General features: G+C 38.9%; 1 protein-coding gene across 1 annotated transcript in view; it reads right to left on the bottom strand.

The window, feature by feature from the left end:
• Positions 1–3,574: 3,574 nt before the first annotated feature.
• CDYL2 (chromodomain Y like 2) overlaps positions 3,575–11,833 on the bottom strand; it is a 99,805-nt gene continuing 91,546 nt past the window's right edge. Inside the window, exon 7 of the mRNA XM_030202653.1 lies at positions 3,575–4,281. Coding sequence (XP_030058513.1) covers positions 4,123–4,281 — 159 coding nt within the window. The 3' untranslated portion in view covers positions 3,575–4,122. The remainder of the gene's footprint in view (positions 4,282–11,833) is intronic.

The raw sequence follows: 11,833 nt of genomic DNA, 5'->3' as shown, positions 1-11,833 counted from the left end.
TCAGCTGAAACCTAGTATAAATGCAGCGCCAACTCTTAGCATTTGGGTGCAGGAATGGCAGTATTCTATAACACTGCACAATTTTTTGGAACGCCCCCCCCCCCCCCTACTGAGTTGCATGCTACGTGATTTAGGCGCAAGCGTTCTAGAATCACGTGCAGGAAGATGCGCACACAAAATCTAAATACTGCCAATTAACTACAATAATTGATTTTTTTGACATCAACGTATTGCTAGTTAATAGTTTGTTAGCTACTTAATTTGCATGTGCATCTTCGATCTGCGAACAATATATGGGCACCATATCTAGATTCTGGGGGTAAGCCCATATTCTAATGCAGCTTAGTAAAATGGCTCCTTTGATGTGCTGAAGAGTTAACAGGAAAACAAACTTAGTAGGTTGCTAAGAACAAGGTTTTGCAAGGTCTAGAGCAATTATGAGCCAGACCAGCTCCGATTTAACTCCCAAAGGGTGCGGAGGAGGGGGGGGGAGAATAGGCAGGGGGACTTCCAGGGTTTGACACTGTTTTCCTGCAGGGCAAACATCTCTCCTGGTCTGTGAATGCAACTATCTGGGGAGTTTCAACTAGGGGAATAAAAGGAATGAGTTCTGCATTGTGGGAATTAAAAAGAAATTTGGGGGTGGGGTGGGTGGGAAGGTTGTAGTCAATTATTCTAATCACCATTGTTCACCCCAGAGTTTGTTGCTTATAAAATCTCCCTTAATTCATAAAGATTATCAGTCATATGGCAAATACAGGAAAGGTTTGACCAGTCTTAAAATTTTAATGTTATTATTGTTTGTTATGTTTTTTTGTATTATTTAATTATGTTTTAATAGATATAATCGGCCCGGAACATGTAGGAAAGTGTGGAAAAATAAGTGAAAGGGAAACTGGGGTACCCACAAAACTTTCCATTGGGCTTTTTTCAATTCTCACAGCCTAACCAAAGACCACCTGGATAAAGAATCTGCTGCCACAAATATATATTATGGGGGTAACTACTTGAGTGGGTAAAAAAGTACATGTATACTTTTCACTCTCAGAACTTTTCCAGATTTTAAAAGGGAAAGCACACATATCCTGTCAAACTGACAATTATCCCAGGAAAATACCTGTACACACTTGTGTGGATATTTTCAGAGTTGAAATATGCACATACTTTTCAAAAATGCAAATATCCCCCAAAAAATGTCTCCTCCAGAGCAAATGGAAGTATGTATGAAACGACATTACAAAATCCCATTTCTAAGGGGTAACGCACTAGTTTACTTAATGAAATGGCTTTGAAAATTACCCTGTTATCCACTGAATAATCCACTATTAGGCCTTGGAAAATATTAAAAATATATCATCCTGATACTTTGTCAGGTATAGGTTCAAAATCTTGTGTTTGACACAGAAAGCCCCCTTTTTATCTTTCCTCCTGCACCATTCCTTATACCCCTACATGTCTGTTACAATTCCTGGATTCGCATCCACGGTGCTATCTCCTCCCAATCTCACTCACTCAGCTTTCTTTTTCCTGGTGTTGCAGCTCTCGAATGAATTGCCCCCACCCCCTCTCTTTGCCAAACAGTCCTCCAAATGTAGGGCTTCCTTGAAGACTTATTTTTTTTAAAACCGTTTTAGCATATACTCTAATTCTGTCCTTTCCACCATGATCTGTTAAATGAATGTTATCTTTTTAATACGTATGAATGTTTCTGTCTGTCCTCTTGCTGCTTTTGGACTTCCATTGCTTTTTTTGTGATTTGTTTTACTTGTTAACTGCCTTGGCCTGTCAGGCAGATGAGGAAGTACATCACATGTGCATAACAAACAAACATTTCATACATTGGGTTTTTTTCAAGATATACTTGCTTTTACCTCAGTAAGGAGCCCTTTTACTAAGCCGCGTAAGGCTCTACGTGCGCCCAATGTGCGCCAAAATGGAGTTACCATCTGGCTACCGCGGTAATTTCATTTTTGGCCTGCGTCTGATACGCACGTCTGAAAAATAAATTTTATTTTCAGATGCACGTATCGGACGCTCACCAAGTGGCATTTGGCGCACGTAGGTCATTACCGCCTGGTTACCGCGTGAGACTTTACCGCTAAGTCAATGGCCGGCGGTAAGGTCGCAGACCCAAAATGGACACACGGCAATTTTGATTTTGCTGCATGTCCATTTTCGGATTGGCGCACCCCCAAAACCCGTGCCTACATTACCGCAAGCCATTTTTTAACGCACCCCTAAAAAATTCCTGAATGACATATAGAAAAAAAAGGCAAGTTCACTGTGTAGAAAAGGAAACGATATTTAGTACATGGATAACAGAGAGGTTAGATACAGATGTTGGTCCCATCTATGTGATACTTCACCTACTACACTAGCTACAGATTTTGGGATTCTGCTGCCTTTGATGTGTTTCAAAGATTAAGACACATGAAGTGGACCTTCAAGTGTGGGAACAATACATGTAACATAACCCAAACATCTGTTGGTTATAAGAAACTCTCCACAATCATTTTCAGTAGTCCAGGCAGTGAAAATTCAATAATATTCAACAACCCACAAGAGTGCACATGTGTCAAGCCAAAAACGAAAAAGTTCAGATTGAGTTACGAAGAAAATCACAGTGTAAATGCAAAAGGTTGATCTTCTCTTGATGGAAGTGTATGTTGTGCTATCTCTAAAGTAGGCTTATGAAACATGTCGTCAGGTTGGGTGCCACAGCTAATTGCTGAAGATCGACCTTCCCATTTGTACTGTGGTTTTCTTCTCAAGAGAAGGCAAAAAAAGAAAACGTTCAAAATGTCTTAACCGGTGTGGGTTGTTGAATATTATTGATGATGATAATTGTGGACAGTTGCTTATAACCAACAGTTTGAGTTGGTTATACACATGTATGGTTCCCACATGTGAAGGCCCTATGTCATTGATATTTCCAAACTTTCGTATTCTTGTAAAGTTGATTTTTTTGATGTTTTTGAAAATTTTCTCTCTCTTTTGGATGTACCATTATAATATGGGCACCTTTTGGTGCTTCCCACATAGGGCTTTGTTATAAAATTAACCCCTTAAATTTGATATAAAAGGGAAGCTACTGGAGGCAGAGCAGACCGAATAAGCTGACAGTACCAAACTGTTAGCTTCTGTTGGGTTGTTCCAAAACCAGAAGTAAAGAAAAATCTCAGGTGGCACACACCATATTCGCTCGATTGATGCTTGTTAATTTCCACAAACTATTAATTTTTGTAGTCTGGCATTCTTTTACTCTATGAGGACCTGTAAAACTGCATCGTTCTTAGCATCCACAACAGCTTGGAGAATTTTTAATGTTTTCTTTTTGGGTCACAGTTATTGATAAAATGCACAGGGTGGTGAGCACAGATATATCATTAATTCATTGGTGCAAAAATACAGTAAGAAAATATATATGGAAGCAATACATGCTTGAACATAAATAAATTAGATTCCTTTAGAGGAAAACATTTCTTATAGTTTTGTATAAAAAAAAGAAACAAACAAACAAACAAAAAGACAAAAAAACAACAACAAAATACAACAACAAAAAAACCCAATGAAATCAAAACTTACAAATTTGTCATATAAATTATCAGATGGCCTGGTATACCAGTAAGAAATAATATATTAAAAAAATGTTTTTATGTATTTCAAAAGTGCAGTCCCAACATTTTCCCTAAGTTATTACTTCAACCAGAGCATTAAAAGGTTATGAGCCATGGGAGCGGGCTGAAGTAGGTTTATAGGACAGAGGCCAACTTGTAGAGATGGCCTACTTGACCTTATCGGACCAGGGAAGTGCTTCTCAGCACCTGGAATGTATACGTCTCACTTCACAAATGTGTAGAAGAGGTAGGGACCAGAAGAACATGTCCGCTGAGCAAACCTACTTCCCAATTTTTTTTTTTTTGTTACATGAAATCAAAACCAGCCGGAAGCAGTTTGATGACTTCTTCAAACCCCTCTCCAGGAAAGTGTAGGTAGGTGTTCAAACACACCACCACCAGCTCTTCTCCAATGTGCCAGCCTTCTGCTTCTCTATCAAAGAAAGCGAGACTCTTGGAATCTGTAGAAAAAGGATTTCTTTTCTTCATTAGGCTAACAGTGACTTCAGACTTCATAGATTTTGTCTTGCAGGTAGCTGAATAATGAATCCAGTCCTTTGGAAGAGCTCCACAGCTGTTTTAACATCTGACATTCCTTTTCATTCACATCTTCAAGTACGTGTTTCAGGAAGCTTCTCACCAGGCATTTGGATTCTTCCAGTACCTGGAGGGAAAATAAGTCAAAACGTTTTACAACTGGAAAAAGGTATTACCAAAACCAGGAGACAACAATGTCCCTTAGGCAGGGCTGGTGTTAGACATTCAGGGGCCCAGGGCAGAAACTGGGGAGGGGGGCGCCAAAGCTGGTCTTCAGCCTATGCCTTGTTCAGGTTGAGGCAGGTTTGGGGGCCCAAGAACAATTGCCCTGTTTGCCACTCCCTAACACCGGTGCTGCTCTTAGGAAATTCAAGACTGCTCTTAAAACCTGGCTCTTTAATCAAGCCTTTCCAGACCTGGTCTCATAGACGGACAACATTCCTCTGAGCCTGAATATGGCCTCAGGAAACACTTTGATACTTTCTCTCCCTCTCTTTGTGTGTCCTGTTGATATTGTTTATGGTAATTATTGCTGTTCAAAATCAATTTACATGCTATGTGTTTGCCTGGCCATGTTTATTATGAGGTCCTTTTATTAAGGTGCGTGACAATGGCCTGTGGTAGTGTAGACGTGGGTTTTGGGCATACACCGATCCATTTTTCAGTGTGCCTGTAAAAAAGGCCTTTTTTAAATTTTTGCTGAAAATGGACATGTGGCAAAATCAAAATTGCCACGTGTCCATTTTGGGTCTGCGACCTTACCGCGAGCCAATGACCTAGCGGTAAAGTCTCATGCGGTAACCGGGCAGTAATGACCTACGCGCGTCAAATGCCACTTGGCGCGTGTCCGAAAACAAAAATTATTTTTCAGCCGCATGTATCGGACGTGCGCCAAAAATGAAATTACCACAACAGCCACGTGGTAACCGGGCGGTAGCTCCATTTTGGCGTGTTATGGGCGCGTGTAGACACTTATGTGGCTTAGTAAAATGGCCCCTATATGACATGAGTATGTTTGAATATACTGCCATGATGGTTTCTGAGTGTGCGGCATAACAAATGACTCAACTTTCTAACTAAGGGGGTCGTTTACTAAGCTGCTGTAAAATAGGCCTTAGTGTGCCCTTATGCGGGTCTTTCTCATGCCTTAAGGCCATTTTTACTATGGCTGTGAAAACCTTGATTTTTCTATTTTTTTCCATTAGTGAATGGCCATTTTTTAAAAATGACTATAGCAGGACTTACCTCCTCCTATTTTGTAGATGCGCTAACTAGTTAGCGAAGGAACGCTCACTCTCTGCCTCTGACACGCCCCCCCCTCAAGAAATTACAAACAATTATTTAGTGTGTGGTTAGTGCACGCACGTTCAAAAACTACTGCGTGGTGCTTTAGCGCGTCCAGTGGTAGTCCATTTGTTGCTGCGTTAGGTACACATCTTAGTAAAAGGGCCCCTAACTAACTAACCAACCAACTAACTAACTAACTAACTAAATGTTCTATTTGTCAATGGTACTGTATGGTGATAGGCTTTTGGGTTTGGAATAGCCACACTGGCTGGATGATCCATCTAGCCCAGTATCCTTCTAACAGCAATGGCCAATCCAGGCCACAAGTATCTATCAGAATCCCAAAGAGTCATCAAAACAAAAGAAAAGGAAGTACTTCAGCTGGGCAACCAAGACTAAATATCTGGTTGATTTGTACCAGATATTTAGTCTTGGTTGTCCAGCTGAAGTACTTCCTATTCTTTTGTTTTGATGATATCTTTGATGGAGTATCTTTATTTCCCTTATTTGTTTTTTTAAAGAATCCCAAAGAGTAGCAAGATTCCAGAATCCCAAATAGTAACAAGATTCTGGAATCCAAAAGAGTAGCAAGATTCCATACTATAGACCCTATCCTTGCTATTCCAGACCCTCAGATTGCAATTCATACTTCCACAATCCAATCTTTACCTTGGGCGGATCATTTTCCCATTCATTTCAGTAGTTCAGTTCAAACCCCTGTCTCTAGAATACTGACAAAAATAACACTTTTCGCAACTTAACATTGTTTCAACCAAACTCTTTAATACTGAATTCCAATCTGAACATAGACAGTTTCCCTTTAAATGAAAACATACAGAATTGGAACAATGAACTAGTTTCGGCCTTGAATATAGTCGCTCCCTTAAAATTTCATGACACTAAAAAACAAGAGCGATTACATAGTCCTTGGTACACACAAGACCTCCAATATCATAAATGCCAACTTTGTCAAGCTGAAAGGAAGTGGTGTCGTCACCCATCACACACTCAATCTATAAGAGCACAGAACACTCCTATAAACATGCTATACTAACAGATAAACAGAAAGACTACAACAAGTTAATTGAAAAAAATGCCAAACTCTTCTATTCTTTACAAAACATTGAATTCATTGACTACTTACCGGACAAGGCCATCTGATGACTCCCATATTCCTACAGCATAAACTCTAGCATTTCATTTCCAGACTTTACAAAACTCTTTCTCTTCTGCCCTGCCTGAAGTCTACCTTCTCCCACATCGCCTTCCACTATTGTTCCATGCAGTAGATTCAGTAACTTCAATCAGCCATCAGTTGATGCATTATGCCAAATCATTACTTCTATGAGAATGACTATTGCACCTACCATTCCTATTCCACCTATCCTGCTTAAAAGTTCTATAGATTCATTATTTCCTTTTATTCATTCTATGACCACTCATAGTCTATTATCCAGCTCTTTTCCAGATTTTTGGAAACACGCGACCATTTTTCCAAAGATTAAAGACACTAAAGGTGCTGTCAATGACCCTAATAACTATTGTCCAGTTGCAAATTTGACATTCATATCTAAAATTGTTGAAACAGTAGTACATTCACAACTTCAAGACTTTATTTCCAAAATTTCACTTTGGCACCCGCATCAAACAGCATTTCGTAAACACCATAGCACTGAAACATCCCTACTTGATATTACAACCTTCATCTATCGTGCACTGGATCAACGCAGATCGGTTCTTCTTCTCTTGCTAGATCTATCAGCTGCCTTCGATCTAAATGATCATTCTATTCTGCCAACTTCAATCTATAGGTATTTTTGGTTCTGCCCTTGACTGGTTCACTTCCTACTTATCGAACAGGATTTATACAGTCACTTTTCATGATTCTATATCCAAGACATTTACACCTGACATAGGCATGCCTCAAGGCTCGATCTTAGCACGACACTGTTCAATATCTTCATGGCTCCTTTTTTAACGCTGGCTCAAACACTTGAACTTACAATATACGTCTATGCGGATGATATCCAAATACTCTACATTATTGACTCTTGACATTACCACCAAAATCTATATCTTCACTCTAAAGCTTACTATGATTACAAACTGACTTCATGAACACAAATTAGTTTTGAACCCTTAAAAATCTAAGGTTATCTTTTTCTCTGCAATCCCAACTATCACCTTGTTTACACCTGAAGTACTTTCAGGAATTCAAATTCCACAGCTGGATGCAATGCAGATCCTAGGAGTCCTACTTGACTCAGAACTCACAAATTTCCAAAGCAGTTTGTAACTGCTTCTATAAACTCTGTTTAATTTGCTCAATGCAATCATTGATCTTGCCTTCTAAACTCGACATATTAATCCATTCATTAGTTATAACACAACTGGATTATTGCAACTCTCTTTATCGAGGAATTAGAGTTAAAGATCCAACTTATAGGCAAGATTAGGAAATATGATCATGTTACTTCTTATTTAAAGGATGCACACTGGCTGCCTTTGACACACTGAATTACCTACAAAAACCTACTGCTTGTTCTTAAGACTCTGTCATCACACGAACCACCTTATTTTTCCCAACTTCTCATTCCCTACTGTCCTAACAGAACTCTAAGATCTGCTCAACAAAACCAACTTCTTGTCCCTAGCTACCACATTATCATCCATGTACACATCAGAGAAGCTATATTCTTGGTAGAAGGCCCTCGATTATGGAATGCCCTTCCCAGTTCGATAAGATTGCAATCTTCAGTGACAACATTTAAAACCGACCTTAAAACCTATCTCTTTACAGATGCTTATCAATAACTCATTCATCCTTTAATGGCTGCAGGTCTGGTAGGCCAGTAGTATAGAGCTTCCCTGTCTTTTTACCCTATCCCCTTTACAATGAGAATTGTAGTTCTACCCCTCTTCCCTGGTGTATCTAGTCTTAAGTTATGTTACCTATAAATACAATGCCATATTAGCTAATACTGCAAATAAAGAAATCTTCATGAAGTCAGCCCAATACTATTCTAGTAATAACAAATCTGGACATCTGTTAGCCAGCTACCTCAAAACTAGAGCTGAAAAAAAATGATATATCCCATATTAGAGACTCTAATGATTTTATCCAAACAGATAACCAACAAATATTAACATCTTTTCTAAAATTTTATGATGATCTTTACAAATCTGAGACTACTTCTGATAATATAGATAATTCCTTTTTAGAAAATATAAAACACGAAACCATCAACCATGAAGAAAATATATCATTTACAACTCCTATAACAGATCAGGAAGTATTATCAGCCATAAAGGCTATGGCAAAAAAAAAAGCGCCTGGCCCTGATGGTTTCACTTTGGAATTCTATCTCACTTTTCAAGATATACTTGCTCCAATATTAAGTTCCTTTTTCAATTATTTAATCACATCTGGAGAAGTTTCAGGATCCTTCACAGAAGCAACTACCATCGTCCTTCCCAAACCAGGAAAAGATCCCCAAAGAATACAAAATTATCGACCTTTATCTCTAATAAACATTGATGCAAAAATTTATGCAAAAATCATAGCGGAAAGGCTACAAGTAATTTTACCTAAAATCATAAACCCTAATCAGACAGGTTTCATGCATGGCAGACAATCACATAATAATACCAGACTATTTACTAATCTACTAATACAGACACAAACTTCTAACACCCCTTATGTGGCCATAGGTCTTGATGCCGAAAAGGCCTTCGACCGTGTTGAATGGAAATATCTATTTCATACTTTACAGTGGTTTGGTTTCACACAAAACGCTTTAAATATGATAAAAGTACTATATACTTGCCCAACCAACAAATTATTCATTAATGGACATTTCTCATCCCCTTTCAGACCGTCTAGAGGAACAAGACAAGGTTGTCCTCTATCCTCATTACTATTTAATATAGCCTTAGAACCCCTACTCTTAACAATACTACAATCTGACCATATTAAAGGTATAGAAGTGGATAATTTATCAGCTAAACTTTCGGCATATGCTGATGACGTACTGTTATATACCACTCCTTCATCCATACCTTACATATTAGAAGTAATAAATAACTACTCACTGATCTCTGGATACAAACTAAATCCTACAAAAACAGAAATGTTACCTATGAATATGTCAGCAAGATCATATCAATATACACAATCACCATTCAAATGGTCTCCCACCAGTTTGAAGTACTTAGGTGTATTGTTTGGATCTAATGTTAATGATACAATTAACCTCAATGCAACACATCTACTGAATTGTGTTAATGATATGTCTAAAAAATGGTCACCACTCAAATTATCTTGGTGGGGTAGCTTAGATACCATAAAAATGATGATTACTCCAAAGGTAAATTATGTATTGAGCATGTTACCAATTATGCTTAATGATAACACATACAAAAATATAGAACAAATCCTATCTAAATTTTTATGGTCTAATAAACCACCTCGAATAGCCTTAAAATATCTTAAGTCTACTAAACAACATGGTGGAGTTAATTTTCCAAACTTTAAGGATTACCACAAAGCTTTTATACTTAGACAAAGCTCCTCATGGATTATCTCTAGAGAAGATCAACCAGAACCTTTATGGCTAAAATGGGAAGCAAAACTATATAAAGATATCCCACTATACTTACTACCATGGTCATTTACAAACAAATCAGAAACTAATCCAATTATCTCTGCATCTCAAATATCTTTCAATTCACTGGACTCTTGTGTAAAAGCACCAATTCACTCAACCACCATGATTCCTCTCTGGAACAATCCAAATCTTAAAATCAATGGGAAGTGCATTGCATGGCCCAATTGGATGGGAGCTAAAATTTGGTATCTACATCAACTCTTGGACAAACATAAATGGATACCCTTCTCTAAATTACAAGAAACATATAATCTGCATAAACATTGCCTTTTCCAGTGGATCCAACTAAAACATTGTATTTCTTCTAGCTTTAACATTAATACTTTAAAGGAAGATACACCAAGTTATTTAACATTATGTCATCAACTGGATACAAAAAAGAAAACTGCCTCCATATGGTACAAAATCCTACAAGAACATTCTTCTCATCCTCCAATGGCTTTACAGAACATTTGGAATAGAGAAATCAACTCTCAATTATCAGAAGATCAATGGGAAGAAATTTGGTCATCTCTATACAAATCGTCAAAATCATCAGCTCTTACACAATCGTCATTTTATATATTACATAGAGCTATGTGGACACCATATAAACTATCTAAGATATCAAAAGATGCTTTCAATCGTTGCTGGTCCTGCTGCAACAATATAGGAATCTTGGACCATTTAATATATCATTGCCCATTACTGGATGAATATTGGTCTCAAATAGAGAAAACAATTTCTCTTATACTAAATTTAAAGATTTCTTTAACTTACAAAACGATAATAGCAGGAGATTTCGGCATTAACAATACACTATCACCACATATAATTAAACTACTACGTATATTGATCCAAGTGGCTATAAAATTGATATGTCAAAACTGGAAAGATTTTACAAAGTTAACCTACGAAATGTGGTAGAACTCAGTATGTCTAACAGCTAAATACGAAAAAGTAGCAGCAGAGAAATGTGGTTCCTTTATGGCATATAATAAAATTTGGTTTCCGGTGATTAAATATTCATCCAGCTAAGTAATTAATGTACAGGTACTTTACAAACATTGGCATTAATACTATAACATCTGATATGCATGCATACTTCATACGAATATACATATATGTATATATATATATATCAGGGGCGTATCTGGACTCGGGCGGTAGGGGGGGCCAGAGCCAGAGGGAGGGGGCACATTTTAGCCCCCCCCCAGCGCCACCGATCCCCCCCCCCGCCATTTCCGGACCCCCCTCGCCACCAATGACACCCTCCCCCGCTGCTGTCACTTACCTTTGCTGGCGGGGGACCCCAACCCCCCGCCAGCTGAGGTCCTCTCTTCCATGCAGGCTGCGCCGCTGCAAGTTTCAACGCTTCCTGTTCTTCTGAGTCTGACGTCCTGCACGTACAACGCGCAGGACGTCAGACTGAATTCCAAATTCTGAGTCTGACGTTCTGCACGTTGTACGTGCAGGACGTCAGACTCAGAAGAACAGGAAGCGTTGAAACTTGCATCCTGCACGGAAGAGAGGACTTCGGCTGTGCGGGGGCTTGGGGTCCCCCCCCAGCAAAGATCGGCGACGGGTTGGTGGCGGGAGGGAGGGGGAGGTGGAGAGGGTCTGTGGTAGGGGGGTCCAGGGCAAAATCTGCGGGGGCCCAGGCCCCTGTGGCCCCACGCAGATACGCCCCTGATATATATAGTCAGAGTACATTGACCTTTCTGTTAACTGTTATTGTCATTGGTA

This window comes from Microcaecilia unicolor, chromosome 5 (genome assembly GCF_901765095.1).
Source record: "Microcaecilia unicolor chromosome 5, aMicUni1.1, whole genome shotgun sequence".
NCBI classification, from domain to species: domain Eukaryota; kingdom Metazoa; phylum Chordata; class Amphibia; order Gymnophiona; family Siphonopidae; genus Microcaecilia; species Microcaecilia unicolor.
The sequence above is the reverse complement of the archived record's forward strand: the minus strand, read 5'-3'. Positions and strand labels throughout refer to the sequence as shown.